Genomic DNA, 14,638 nt, shown 5'->3' with positions numbered 1-14,638 from the left:
GTTGATCTTAGTCTAGAATGTTAAAAGATAGGAAGTCCATCTTAAGTTATGATGTAGAAAGGTGGAGGGAGTATTGCTCCCATCCTTACTATAACAAAGAGCCAGTCATCTGCAAAATCATGTTTTCTTGAAACCATTACAGAGGTAAGGTTGTAGGGCAAACAATAAGGCTGATATTTAAGGAAAAACAGACCCCTCCAATGAAAAGCTTGCTGATTCCTGGCAATCACTGGACACTGTGAAATCTGGTAAAAATAATTCAGCTGACCAGGGGCAGTGGCTTACGCCTATAATCCCAGCACTTTGGGAGGCCGAGGCAGGCGGATCACTTGAGGTCAGGAGTTTGATACCAGCCTGGCCAACACAGTGAAACTCCGCCACTACTAAAAATACAAAAAATTAGCCAGACGTGGTGGCACATGCCTGTAACCCCAGCTATTCAGGAGGCTGCACCAGGAGAATTGCTTGAAGCTGGGAGGGAGAGGTTGCAGTGAGCCAAGATTGCACCACTGCACTCCAGCCTGTGCAACATGGTGAGACTCCATCTCAAAAAAAAAGAAAAACAAAACAAAAGCAACCAAAAAATTAGCCTGGCATGCTGGTGCATACCTGTAGTCCCAGCTACTCAGCATGCTAGGGTGGAAGGATCACTTGACCCTGGGAGGTTGAGGTTGCGGTGAGCTATGATCATGCCACTGCACTCCAGCCTGGGCAACAAAATGAGACTCTGTCTAAAAAAAAAAATTAAAAAAAAATTTCGGCTAAAACGTTAGTGAATTGCAAAAGGCAGTGGACTAGCATGAAAGTTTAGAACCCCTGGGAGTTGTAGACACAATGGAGAATTTATAGCCACTCATGGGCTTTTCTTCACACACTCATCAGGCATTCACAAAAAAGACTGAGAATGAGAAAAATGCTTTTTCCTAGTACAGTCCTTGGGGAAGAGACAAGCAATTACTGTGGAAAAGGAACCATGTCTCACCTTGTTCCTTCCCTGTTTCCCCTATGGAACAAAAAGCTTTAAGCTACTGGGGGAAGAGCAGCAAACTGTATTGCCCTCAGAGCTTAGGTGAAGACCACAGATCAGGAAGGAAACAAGAAAATACCCTCTATAACTGGGAGAAGGGCAGGAAAACATCTTAAGCCTAGACAATTAGAGGTCTGTAATAACTGGGAGGGAGAGTAAGATCACTGAGAAATTCCTACCTTTGAGACCTGGGGACACAAGTCCTGCGCAAGACTATGGCTGAACCAGGACAACAGAAAACACTAATTCCACACTCCTAGTGCTCCCTCCCACCAGGCTAGCAAACACCAAGTAACTAGAGCAATCTGCTGACACAAGTGTGGGAAGAGAACATCTTGCCAAATCCAGTCATGAAGATTTTTCTTTATGTTTCCTTGTAAGAGTTTTATAGTTTTAATTCTTCAGGGTGTACCTTTGATTCATTTTGAGCAAACTTTCGTTAATGATATAAAAGTCCAGCTTTTGTTGTTGGTGGTGCATGGCTATCTTGCTTAAAATCAGTTGACCATATATGTGAGGGTTTATTTCTAGGCTCTCAGTTCTTTGGCATATGTCTTTTTCTATGCCAGTACCACACTGTCTTGATTCCTGTAGCTTTATAGAAATTTTGAAGTTGGTAAGTCTGAGTTTTCTAACTTTGTTTTTTTTTTAACATTGTTTTAGATATTCAGAGTCCCTTGAAATATATGAAATTTAGTATGGGTTTTCCCATTTCTGCAATATATGCTTTTGGAATTTTGAAACAGATTGTGTTGAATCCATAGATTATTTTGGGTAGTATTGTCATCTTAATAATGTTAAATTTCTCAGTGCATGAAAATGGGATGTCTTTTTATTTATTTTGTTCATGGTCCAAAATTAAAATCTGCAAAAGAATTTATATTCAACAAATTCCAGGCCAGGCATGGTAGCTCATGCCTGTAATCCCAGCACTTTGGGAGGCCGAGGTGGGTGGATCACCTGAGGGTAGGCGCTCAAGACCAGCCTGGCCAACATGGTGAAACCCCATCTCTACTAAAAATATAAAAATTAGCCAGGTGTCGTGGCAGGTTCCTGTAATCCCAGCTACTCAGGAGGCTGAGGCAGGAGAATGGCTTGAACCCGGTAGGCAGAGGTTGCAGTGAGCTGAGACTGCACCATTGCACTCCAGCCTGGGTGACAAGAGTGAAACTCCGTCTCAAAAAAACAAAAAAAACAAAAAAAAACAACACATTCCAGTTTTATTTTTGTGTCCTTCACTGCTTCCTTCCTTGTACAAAGGTAATAATTAAAAATATCTACATACTTCGGTTTGTTTATACATTGTTTGAAATATATAATTAGATACTTTTATATTTTTAATCTTCCTTAGATAAGTAGTAAAATACAATACATACTTTATCCCATCTTGATTTTTTTACTTAAAACTGTATCCTCAGGTTCACTTAATAGTAATATACAGATATATATTCCTCATTACTTTGTGCAGCTGCATACACCATTGTATGATTATGTAATAATTTATTCAACATTTCCATATTGATGCATATGTAGGTTGTTTCTAATCTTTCATTCTTATAATAAATAGCCATGTTTGTATCCTCTTAAATGTTGCCGGTGTAACTTTGGGATTAATTTCTTGGAGTTGCTGTAAAAAGTAAATGCATATGTAATGTTGCCAGATATTGCTAACTTCTCTATAGGTTGTACCTTTTTTTTTTTTTTTTTGAGGCAGAGTCTCGCTCTGTAGCCCAGGCTAGAGTGCAGTGGCGTGATCTCGGCTCACTGCAACTCCGCCTCCCACACCCAGATAATTTTTGTATTTTTAGTAAAGACAGGGTTTCACCACGTTGGCCAGGCTGGTCTCGAACTCCTGACCTCAAGTGATCCACTTGCCTCAGCCACCCAAAGTGCTGGGATTACAGGTGTTAGCCACCGCTGTATCATATTTTTATTACTACCAGCACTGTAAAAGAATTTCTGATTTCTCCAGAACCTCATTAACAGAGAATATTGTCAACCTAGTGAGAGATGGCATGTCATAGTTTCAAATTTGTGTTTTTCTTTCCATAGCAAAGTTGAAAGCATCTTTTTTCTTTCAGTTTCATACATTCATATAGCTCATAAGAGCCATTTGCATTTCTTTTTGGAGAGCACATTTTATTACTTGCTTAAGGTTTTTGTGGATCACACAGGTATTCTGTATTCTGGCTACAAGCCTACATGAGGGCTGGAGGGCCAGTATGTAGATACCAATTCGAGATTTTACCTCTCTACCAGATATTAAGATTGAGAACTACTTTTTCCTTTCTGCTTTTATGGAGTAGATTTATTTTTTATTTGCGCTTATAATAAACGTTTAACTGTTTTTGGGGACAGAGGTTCGGACATCTAGCACTAATGTTTCCCATGCCTTGTGCCTCTGCGAAAAGAGGAGCTCATGGTTCACAGGATTTGGCAGATTACTTTGGAAAGGAAAGCTGGGTATGTTCTGGCTTAAAAGTAACTTCCAAAATTCTCACTTCCATGTTGTTTTTGACCTCGGTGCATTCCTTACTTTCTGGTCAGACCAGTTATGTATTTCTAAATATTTTTTACAAACATGTTAGTTTTTTAAAACTGAACAGGTTTAGTTGTTTTCAACTGGAGATACTTTCTGGTTATCTAATCTTCCTATTATTTTTCAAAAATATCTTGTCTAGTTTCCTTATTCTTCACGATGAACTCTAATCTGCTCAAAGGTTATTTCACCTTCCATTCATTTGTTTTTTTTCTCTAGGCTAAAAATTATAATTTTCTTTTTTAACACATTTCCTTTCCTGTTCATTTTTAGACTTTCTGCTATTTCTTTACATCCTATTGTTCTTAGCTTTTGTTGTTAATTATAGCTTTACAATTTTTTGAGGTGTAAGAGTAGTGACTTATGTGTTCCTTCATTTATTGTCACTTTGGTCAAATTGAAGGACGAAAACTGGACATTCTCAGTAAGGAGAATCAACTTCGGGTGTGAGACGTTTATGGCACTTTTATGTATTTAACCTGAATGTGACCAGTGTTTTCCACTTTTTCAGGATGGTAGTGCTTTGGAGGATTCTAGCACTTCAGGGGCATCCTGTTCCAAGTCAAGACCACATTTAGCTGGGACACATACTTCTCTTAGACTTCCGCAGGAAGGAAAAGGAACCTGTATTCTTGTAGGTGGTCATGAAATCACTTCTGGATTAGAAGTAATTTCTTCCCTAAGAGCAATTCATGGGTTGCAAGTAGAAGTTTGTCCTCTTAATGGCTGTGATTACATCGTGAGTAACCGCATGGTGGTGGAAAGGAGGTCTCAATCTGAGATGTTAAATAGTGTCAATAAGAACAAGTTCATTGAGCAGATCCAGCACCTGCAGAGTATGTTTGAAAGAATATGTGTGATTGTGGAAAAGGACAGAGAAAAAACAGGTTTGTGTTTTTAAATATCTTTGTTTATAAGACTGTAAAGGAACTTTACGGTTAACTTAGTTTATTCTTCTATTATTAGGATGTGGGAAACTCTTAAAATATAAACACCTGACTGGTGAATGTCATTTCATATTTTCATACAGCCATAATGGCTTTCATTAGTCATTGTATTTAAATGCAGCTTATGAGAAATGAAGGGTTGGAAACTGAAGGCAAGTCTGCCAAACATAAGACTTTTTCAGGAACCCAGGAAGGATGAGGGCCTTAACTAAGGCAGCAATGGGGAGGAGAAGTAGTATTCGGGAGATGTTTAAGGAGTCAGGATTAGCAAGAGTTGGTGGGAGGAGTTGAGAATTACTGAGTTGACCAACTTCTTGGTTATTGGGCAGTTAAGTAGTGGTACTGTTTATTGCAATTATGAATATAAGGGAAGCAACAGATATAAGGGACAAGGGAAGTTCAATTTTGAACACGTTAAGATCGAGTTCTCAATGGGTCACTGAAGTGGGTGCCTAGGATGCATTTGGAAGTGCAGGATTGGAGCTTCAGGTAGAAGATTTCTGCAGTAATTATTTAATTGTATGGCGAGCCCTCAAGAACAGTAAAAAGATCATGAGATATGGAATCAGAAGACACACCAATTACTGGCTTCTCTGTGTGACATTGCATTGACAAATCACTCCCTCTGAGGAACTGATAATACACTTGTTCTACTCATCTTGTGATATTATGAGAACTAAGTAAAATCATGTAGGTGAAAGCCACTGAGGAAGAATTGAAGAATTATACTTTTGGTAATAGTGTAGTTTATGTAAAACATTGGTGTGGGAGTTGGGCAGCCTTTTCATCCCCATTTTGTCATTGGTGAACCGTGTGGCCTTAGATAAGTCATTTTATCTTTTGGTTACCCAATTTTTTTTTTGTTTTTTTTTTTTTGAGACAGAGTCTCGCTCTGTTGCCCAGGCTGGAGTGCAGTGGCATGATCTCGGCTCACTGCAACCTCCACCTCCCGGGTTCAAGCAATTCTCCTGCCTCAGCCTCCTGAGTAGCTGGGATTACAGGCATGTGCCACCGTGCCCAGCTAATTTTTGTATTTTTAGTAGAGATGGTGTTTCACCATGTTGGTCAGGCTGGTCTTGAACTCTTGACCTCAGGTGATCTGCCTGCCTCAGCCTCCCAAAGTGCTGGGATTACAGGCATGAGCCACCATGCCCAGCCTTCTTTTTTTTTTTTGAGATGGAGTCTTGCTCTGTCGCCCAGGCTGGAGTGCAGTGGCGCAATCTCGACTCACTGCAACCTCCGCCTCCTGGGTTCAAGTGATCCTCCTGCCTCAGCCTCCTGAGTAGCTGGGACTACAGGTGCGTGCCACCACGCCCGGCTAATTTTTTTTTATATTTTTTGTAGAGACGAGGTTTCACCATGTTGGCCAGGACGGTCTCGATCTCCTGACCTCGTGATCTTCCTGCCTCAGCCTCCCAAAGTGCTGGGATTACATGTTTGAGCCACCAGCCTTCTTTTTAATTTGAAAAGTCAGGGATAAAGGGAATAGATTTGGAATAGACAGGAAGGTAACATGGCAAAGGTTATAGAAAAGTATCGGGGGCCATAGTAGGGAATACCAATAAAAGGATTTAAGTAGAATATGGAATAGAAAATGAACAAGAAAGGGTAGGGAAGTAATTGGCAAGATGATGTTAAAATGGGTGTACAGGGTATTTGTTGAGTTATTCTTTGGAATAAATACCTAAGATAATTTTATATTACTTAAACCAGTACTTAATGCACCCTTCATCAGAGCTAGCATGAAAAATTAGAGATGAGTAATACAGTCTTGGCCTTCAGGAGTGAATTATCTAGGAATATAAGCTCTTCCTTATTCACCTTTCTATGTTGATTCCAGCTCAAGGCGCTCATAGTTACCCCTATTTTCTTTCTCAGATATTTGAGAAACATTAGTTGTAGGGTTTCTCATTAGCAGAATGTGGCACCAGTTTGCTCAATGGTGTAGATCTTGGGATTTTAATAAAATAAAGTATATTAATGATTCTACTTAATATTGGTTACTGAAGTTTGCCTTTCCCTAAATATGAATATTTAGGAGACACATCAAGGATGTTTAGGAGAACAAAGAGCTATGACAGCCTGCTGACTACCTTAATTGGCGCTGGAATCCGAATTCTTTTCAGTTCCTGCCAAGAAGAAACTGCAGATTTGCTAAAGGAACTGTCTTTAGTGGAACAAAGAAAGAATGTTGGTATTCATGTTCCAACAGTGGTGAATAGTAATAAAAGTGAGGCACTCCAGTTTTATTTAAGTATTCCCAATATAAGTTATATAACTGCATTAAATATGTGTCACCAGTTTTCATCTGTGAAAAGGATGGCTAACAGGTATGTCTGTTGTAATATTTTTAAATGATTACTTTTAAAAGATTCTTAAAAGCATTCCATAGAAGTTTACTGTTAAAAAAATTTAAGCGGCATCATGCCTGTTAGATTCTTTTATTCAGTAAACATTTTTTGCCTGCCAACATATATTAGTTACTGTATGAAGCTAAGGGACATTATTCGAAAAAAATAAAAAAGAAAAAATAGGTGTAGGGATTTCCTTTGAGAAGCTTAGAGCTCTGTGGAGAGACAATAAATAGCAGTTTCATTTGACCTTGCAGTCTAACATTTCTGGGCTGTTCAGTTCTGTAACAAGAAAAATGAGTATTTTACTAGTTGTGATCATTATATTGCTTGAAGAGGGAAATTTTAGAATGTAGTTCATTTTAATTAAAGGCCTACATCAGATACTGTCTTAGCTCATGCTGCAATGATAAAATACCATAAACTGGGTAATTTATAAACAACAGAAATTTATTTCTGCCAGTTCTGGATAGTGGAAGTCTGAGATCATGGCTGGGTTCTGGAGAGAGCTTTCTACTGAGTCACAGACTACTGCCTTCTCATTGTATCCTCACATGGCGGAAAGCTAGCTAGCTCTTTGACATCTTCTTAAAAGTGCACGAGGATATCCACCTTTATCAACTAATTCTCAAAGTTGCCACTTCCAAATACCATCACATTGGGATTACGGCTTCAACATATGAATTTTGGGCAACACAAAAACATTCAGTTCCTTGAAGATGTTGAAATTGTTATTCTAGATAATTTTAAGGAAAGGAAACAAGTAGCTCTTTTATCCAAACTAATGTTCAAGACATATCAGCTGGACGGATAATGCTTGAGATGATTTCCTTAAAGGCTACTGTGTTTGGTGTTCTTTAGGTAATATTAAATTTTATAAAAGCCAAAAGTCCTAGTGTAATGATTTTGTCTCATTTATTTTTCAGCTCACTTCAAGAAATCTCCATGTATGCACAAGTAACTCATCAGAAGGCTGAGGAGATCTATAGATATATTCACTATGTATTTGACATACAAATGTTACCAAATGATCTTAACCAAGATAGACTGAAATCTGATATATAATCAAGCTGCTCAAGATGGGGTTTTCAAAGACCTCTCACAATATTATATGCACTTCAATAATCATTGCTGTTTTATGATTATGTTTATTTGTAAATAAGAGAATATTTTATTTAAATATTTTATATTGTATACATTTTTATTTATATAGATTATAGAAATTATTAAAAAAGAATCTGATGTTCAGTGATCATTTTGACTAGATTATAAAACTAATTTTTTTATTAAATAAAACAACGTTTATTAAAAGTGTTACTAAGGATAGTTTAAGAAAGTAAAAGCTAAGCTAGATATACTTTGGAATGTTTCCCAAAATTAAAGTTGTACTGTTGTGATAAATAGTAAAGTTGACATGTCTATGACTACAGCCAACTTGTCGATTTTCCCTATGTGTAGATAGTATACTTTTAAGTGTACTGATTCTAAATACATGTACTTGGTAAGGTGTGGGTGATGGGTGGGTTGTGAGATAAATGACCCAGTAACTAGGAAAGTAGAAAACTTAACTGAATGTTTATCTGACCAAAGGTGTGTCCCAGTTAAGTACTGTCAAATCTATTAATATGAACTCTGATATGGTTTGGCTGTGTCCCCAACCAAAATCTCATCTTGACTTGTAATCTGAATTATAATCCCAATATATTGGGGAGGGACCTCCTGGAACGTGATTAGCTCATGGGGGCGGTTCCCCCATGCTGTTCTAGTGATAGTTCTCAGAGGATCTGATGGTTTTATAAGCTTTTCCTCTGTTCACTCTGCAGTTCTCTCGCCTACTGCCATGTGGAAAAGGAAACGTTTGCTTCCCCTCCACCATGATTGTAAGTTCCCGAGGCCTCCCCAGCCATGCAGGACTGTGAGTCAATTAAACATCTTTTCCTTATATAAATTACCCAGTCTTGGGTTATTTCTTCATAGCAGCGTGAGAATGGACTAATACAAACTCCCAGCTACATTACTCTTTTTTGTTGCTGAAGTATATTCAAAGTGGTATATTGGTTTGGACTTAGAAAGTTTCTTTTTAATATAAATTACTGAATGCAGGCCCATTATGTTGACCCTATTATATTTACCGTTTTGATCCATTCTGTTGTCTGTGATGGCATTAAGAAGGCTTTGCTTGGGGCCGGGCGCGGTGGCTCACGCCTGTAATCCCAGCACTTGGGGAGACCGAGGGGGGCGCATCACGAAGTCAGGAGATCAAGAGCATCCTGGCTAACACGGTGAAACCCCATCCCGTCTCTACTAAAAATATAAAAAAAAATTAGCTGGGCGTGGTGGCAGACACCTGTAGTCCCAGCTACTCGGGAGGCTGAGGCAGGAGCATGGCGTGAACCCGGGAGGCGGAGCTTCCAGTGAGCTGAGATCGTGCCACTGCACTCCAGCCTGGGCGATAGAGCCAGACTATCTCAAAAACAAAAACAAACACAAGCACAAAAAAAGGCTTTGCTTGTATCTGCAATATATATGACATCTTTCTTCTAGTCAGTCTAGTACTAAAGCAGCCTAATTATGTGAGTCCTTTATTCTCGGCCTCATTTTTACCCCTATTACATTGTTGGGTAGTTGAACCAGCCTCACCGCAGAGCTCTCCTCACCTTAAATCTGGCGGGGACTTCAGAGCTCATGTAATTCAAATCACTTCTCTTTCCTTTCTTACCAAATGATAAAAGTGATGCCCAGAAACAAGTGACTTATTCAAGTTTAGACTGGCAAATCTAGAAGCAGAACTCACAAACTAGGTATCATTCTCTTTCACTCTATGGTGTTGATAAAAGGGGACAAAAAAGTTACTCTAATTGTTTAGCTCCTTTGAGATAGTATCAACTCTCAATTTGTATGAAAGCAGCTGACTTATGTATGCTGCTCAATAATTCTGTCAAAACCACAGAGAGGAAACACTAAGTTATTGCCTAGTGTGCAGTTATCAGTTTATTATAACTGGACTTTTTGAGTATTTCTCCTTTAGTAGTGAGCACAATGCTAAGCTGTGACAGGAGGAAAGAAGCCTCTTTGTGGTTCCACTGTGCTACATCTTCATGTATCATGCTCCTGCTACACTGTCAGCAGGGCCTGTGGGTAGGGACATCTGGTGGTGCTTTGCCCCAGCTGCATGCCAGAATCATGCAGTCCCTCAACAACCTCACACAGGGATACCACCACCTGCTCAGACTCAGCTGTGTGTGCACCCATCAGACAAAAAAAATTACATAAATTAACATGGTGTTACAGACATAACCTAGAGGATTTCATTTATTTATGCTTGCTGTATGGAGAGCTCTATCCATATTTAGGCTTGCAATAGCCTCCTCCTATATCCTCATTGGTAGCCATTAACCATTCATTATCCATCTTATTATTTAAGTCCTTAAGGTCTTTTTTCTTTTCCACTTTTAAGTTTCCTTTGGGGGTTACTTACCTTAAACCTTATCATTAGTTCATCTTATGACCTGATAGAAATAGGACAAACCAGGTACCTGGCCGGTGAGATACCTTAGAATAGGGAAGGCGCTGAAGTTCTGATAGGGATATATGGGCAGTAGGGGTCAGACTCTTGGTTTGAGTCAAGTTTATGCCATTTCAATTACCTTTTTACTTTTTGTTAAGGGATTTAACCACTTTCTTAACTCCTAAAACACTATCCATTAACTTCAAGCAGTATAGCATTAGATCAAATATTGGCAACTCAAGTTCTACAACGGCATTTTTTTTGGCCACTCCAAAATAACCCTTTCTTTTGATCCATTCTATATCCACCAAGGGTCTTTATGGCAGAAATAATCATGGTAGTTTAAAGAAAGAATTATCTTAGTCCAATTGCACTGTTCTTTTTACAGTGTTTCCATAAGTCCTATAATTATATAACTGCTGATTATTACTATTTTATTTTATTTACTTATTTATTTTAAAAGGAGTCTTTCTGTTACCCAGGCTAGGGTGCAGTGGCCAGTTGCAGGCATGATCATAGCACAGTTCAGCCTTGAACTCCTGGGCTCAAGCTATCCTCCTTCCTTAGCCTCCCAGGTAGTTGAGACTACAGATACATGACACCATGCCTGCTCTGACTAAAACACTTAAGAAACAAGAAAATGTTATTACTTTTTTTTTTTGAGGAAACTTAAACAGGACCAGTCGTGATTTGTTTTTATTTCTATCATCCAGTAATTAGTAACAAACAAAAAACAAGAAACAAATACTATAAAAGCAAACTAACTTTATTTGAATAATCTAAATAGAGAACAAGGGTAGGTGAATGTGTAGCCAGAGGGAAAATATCCTATGTCAAGTTTCAAAACATAACAAGCAAAAATAAGTTTATTTCTAAAAGAAATTTCAGTGAAAGAAAAAGGATGTTTATTATGACATAATATATTGATTCCTAATGGTGGATCTATTAACTGTTTGTCTAATCTAGTCAAAATATTTAAGCTGTTTCTGCATATGTAAATTAGGCTTAAAAATTAGAGAACAAAATCTGTTCTCTAATTTTACCTAGTAAAATAATGGTAAAGCAATAAACTAAATTTACATAGGTTTCATAGATATGCCTATCACAAGTTTAAAATAAAAACAATCAGGAGAGAAGCATGTCAACAATGTGTAATTTAATTTCAACAATGTGTAATTTAAACATTAGGCTTGGATAACAACTGGTAACAAATGCTAACTTAAAAGTTTTCATGAATTCAATAGCTACCAATACAACCTCTGTCATCCTTCTCACCTTCTCTTACTTAAATGGTAGCAAAATTTTCTTGAAATTAAAAAAAAAATCTGTTTGGGAAATGATTTTCTTAAAGTAAACAGACTTGGATGCTTATTAAAAAATTATCTATATATATTTTAATATGCAAAAACAAATTTACAGATATCTACATGAGCAAAAACAATTTTCTTTACATTTTTAGTAAGCTGCAGCAATGAGGATATTTTACTTTGAACACAAACATATGAAACCTTCAAAAGTCCACATTTTCATAGGAAGCTACTTTACAAAGAAAATACATGTACTCCAGTTGAAAATACAAACACACTGTCTGCTTTATGGTAAAAATCCCAGGAATCATATTTTCTCATTTTACTATGCAGAATCAGAGTTTGAAAAATAATAATCTTTCTCTTCTTCATCTAAAGATTCCACAGCATTAGTGAAAAGTTTTCCAATACCAGAGTTTTCTCCTAAATCTGTAAAGAGAAGTTTAATAAAAAGATAATAAATTTCTAAAAGTACTTTCAATAAAACTGAAAACTATAAGGAATAAAATGCTAAGTCTGTCCACTTGAGAGCAATTAATTTTAATACCATTTAAATAAAGAACCTACCTTATAATAGAACTGAGCCACAAAAGAAAGCTGTAAGTGTATTACCTGTGTTAAATGGGGTTTTCCTTCTTGGTGTTGGAGTTGAGAAATCAGTTTCAACCTATAAAAGAGTTACTATTAATAGCTAAATGGTACCTCCTGGTGAAGTCTACCTCAAATCTAGACAAAATTAAGCATGCTTATCCCCAGATTACTTTGAACATACGCCTATAACAACATTTAATCACATTATAATTATCTGTGAAATGCGTAATTCTCTTTTGGGTTTATCCAGGGCAAGAACCATGACTTACTCAATGTTGTTTCCCAGTGCTGGCAAACACTCCTCTAAGAAATTATTATAAACTAATGCTATAGCAGTTAAAGGATAGTCTATGGGCCTCCAAAAGTTGCCAAAATGTGCTAAGTAATTAAGTAATGAATATACTGGTTTAGTAAACTTAAAATATAAACACAATTTATCATAATTATATATAGTAATTATAATTACAATACTATACTGTACTATTACAGTATAGTAATTACTATACAGAATACTAATTACTGTATTACTTTTACCTACAGTCTGTTATTATAACAGTACAATGTTTTATACTAGCAGAATTTTAATTCTCTGTACTTGAAATTCTTGGCTAAAATGGTAATGTAAATGGCAAGTTTGTAGTACATGCTCACACACATTACAATGCTTATCAAACTATTGGCCATGGCTGGCAATCCTTAAAAATCTTTTAAAAATAAAAAGTAACAGAACAGAAAATATAGTAGCCCCTATACAAAGAGTAAGTACTGTTTTAAGAAATTTTTGAGATACAAATTCATGCTCACAGACTGTGATATAAATGTATTTTTTTCCGAGATGAGGTAAAACACTACATTATATCATTTAGACCTCAAAATCATTTGGTAACAGAAATCAATATAATCATGATCCCCATTGTCATACCACACATGAATAAAATGGTATTAGAAAGCTCAAGTAACTTGCTCAGTGTCATAAAGCAAGGGACTCAAGGGGGTTCCCATAAGTTACCATTCTTGAAGATTAGCTACTTAGAGGAAATTTGAGATGAAATACTTTTTCCAGAATCCTAGTACTTATATATGATAATCAGTTATTGCAATTAAAATCAGAAAATTAAAAATTTAAAAAGTAATTCAAGGGGATAAAGGACTGTCCTAATCTTTTCTCTAAGGGATATAGATCATTCTATTAAGGCATCTTTCAGTTAAAAAATTTTTCTGTAGTTGGATTTTAAATGTTAGAATGTAAAAAAAAAAAAAGTAAAAAAATAAAATTAAGTAGCTAAATCTGAAAAACACCTGAAGCCATTTTAAAGCTACATAGAATTTGATGAAATTTCTTACTTTATGAGAATTGTGGCTCAGTCCGAATTATTCTTCAATCCTTGAACAGGATTGTTTTTGTGTTTTGCCTGAAATATCCTTCCCAGACCTGTGTATATTTTTCCCACCCTTCATTTCCCAAAAATCAAAGTTTTCATCCATTTTCCCCTTGCTCCAATGTTTCAGTCAATGCGATGCCATCTGTAATCCTACAGTACTTATGTGCTTACCTCATTCATGGCTTCATTATTGTAACTTGTTACATTATAATCACCTCAGGGACAGGGACTGTTACATGACTTACAACTACCACAGTTTATCACATATTAAAGTTATTTCATAGATATGTGTTGGATAAAGAAAAATACTTACTAATTTTTTCTTGATGTTGCCCCAGACAATACCACCATTACTTTTATGATATTTTTGCATACGAAAAACATATTTATCACAGTCATTCCTGTTTGAATACGAAATAATTTTAAGTCAACAATATTTTTAAGTCAACTTAATAATTTTAAGTTAACTGTCATACTTTTAACCACAGGTTGAACAACAATTGCCTAAATTAATTTCAAATGTATTTCTTTTTTTGAAACAGGGTCTCACTCTGTCGCCCAGGCTGGAGTGCAGTAACATGATAATGGCTCACTGCAGCCTCAACCTTCTGGGCTCAAGTGATCCTCCCAACTCAGCCTCCCAAGTAGCTTGGACTACAGGCACGTGCCATCATGCCTGGCTAATCGTTGTATTTTTCTTAAGAGACAGGGTTTCACCATATTGCCCAGGCTGGTTTCAAACTACTGACCTCATCAAGCAATCTGCCCTCCTGGGCCTCCCAAAGTGTTGGGATGACAGGCATGAGCCACCACGCCTGACCTCAAATGTATTTCCATCTTTAAAAAGTACATTCTGTATTTTAAAGGGGACAATAAAATGTGCCTATGGAGATGGACAAAATGCTTAAATCAAACATTTTAAAGGAAATACTGATCAAGACTATTTTGGGAAATTATGCTTTGCTTACCGTTCATTGTACCGTCTA

The 14,638-nt window shown here is 36.9% G+C and overlaps 2 protein-coding genes across 4 annotated transcripts in view; one reads left to right on the top strand and one right to left on the bottom strand.

Annotated features, from left to right (window-relative positions):
* FANCM (FA complementation group M) overlaps nt 1-8,815 on the top strand; it is a 65,733-nt gene extending 56,918 nt beyond the window's left edge. For both annotated transcript variants that reach the window (XM_004055119.5, XM_055361855.2), the window contains 3 exons: nt 4,078-4,453; nt 6,552-6,843; nt 7,791-8,815. In XM_004055119.5, the coding sequence (XP_004055167.3) occupies nt 4,078-4,453; nt 6,552-6,843; nt 7,791-7,929 (807 nt within the window). In that variant the 3' untranslated portion in view covers nt 7,930-8,815. The remainder of the gene's footprint in view (nt 1-4,077; nt 4,454-6,551; nt 6,844-7,790) is intronic.
* A 2,307-nt stretch (nt 8,816-11,122) lies between these two features.
* Nucleotides 11,123-14,638, bottom strand: part of MIS18BP1 (MIS18 binding protein 1) — a 51,038-nt gene continuing 47,522 nt past the window's right edge. For both annotated transcript variants that reach the window (XM_004055122.5, XM_055361857.2), the window contains 3 exons: nt 13,966-14,053; nt 12,292-12,346; nt 11,123-12,108 (listed from right to left, as the gene is read on the bottom strand). In XM_004055122.5, the coding sequence (XP_004055170.5) occupies nt 12,005-12,108; nt 12,292-12,346; nt 13,966-14,053 (247 nt within the window). In that variant the 3' untranslated portion in view covers nt 11,123-12,004. The remainder of the gene's footprint in view (nt 12,109-12,291; nt 12,347-13,965; nt 14,054-14,638) is intronic.

Source organism: Gorilla gorilla, chromosome 15, assembly GCF_029281585.2.
Source record: "Gorilla gorilla gorilla isolate KB3781 chromosome 15, NHGRI_mGorGor1-v2.1_pri, whole genome shotgun sequence".
Lineage (NCBI taxonomy): Eukaryota > Metazoa > Chordata > Mammalia > Primates > Hominidae > Gorilla > Gorilla gorilla.
Note: the sequence above shows the minus strand (reverse complement) of the source record. Positions and strands in the feature narration are given on the sequence as shown.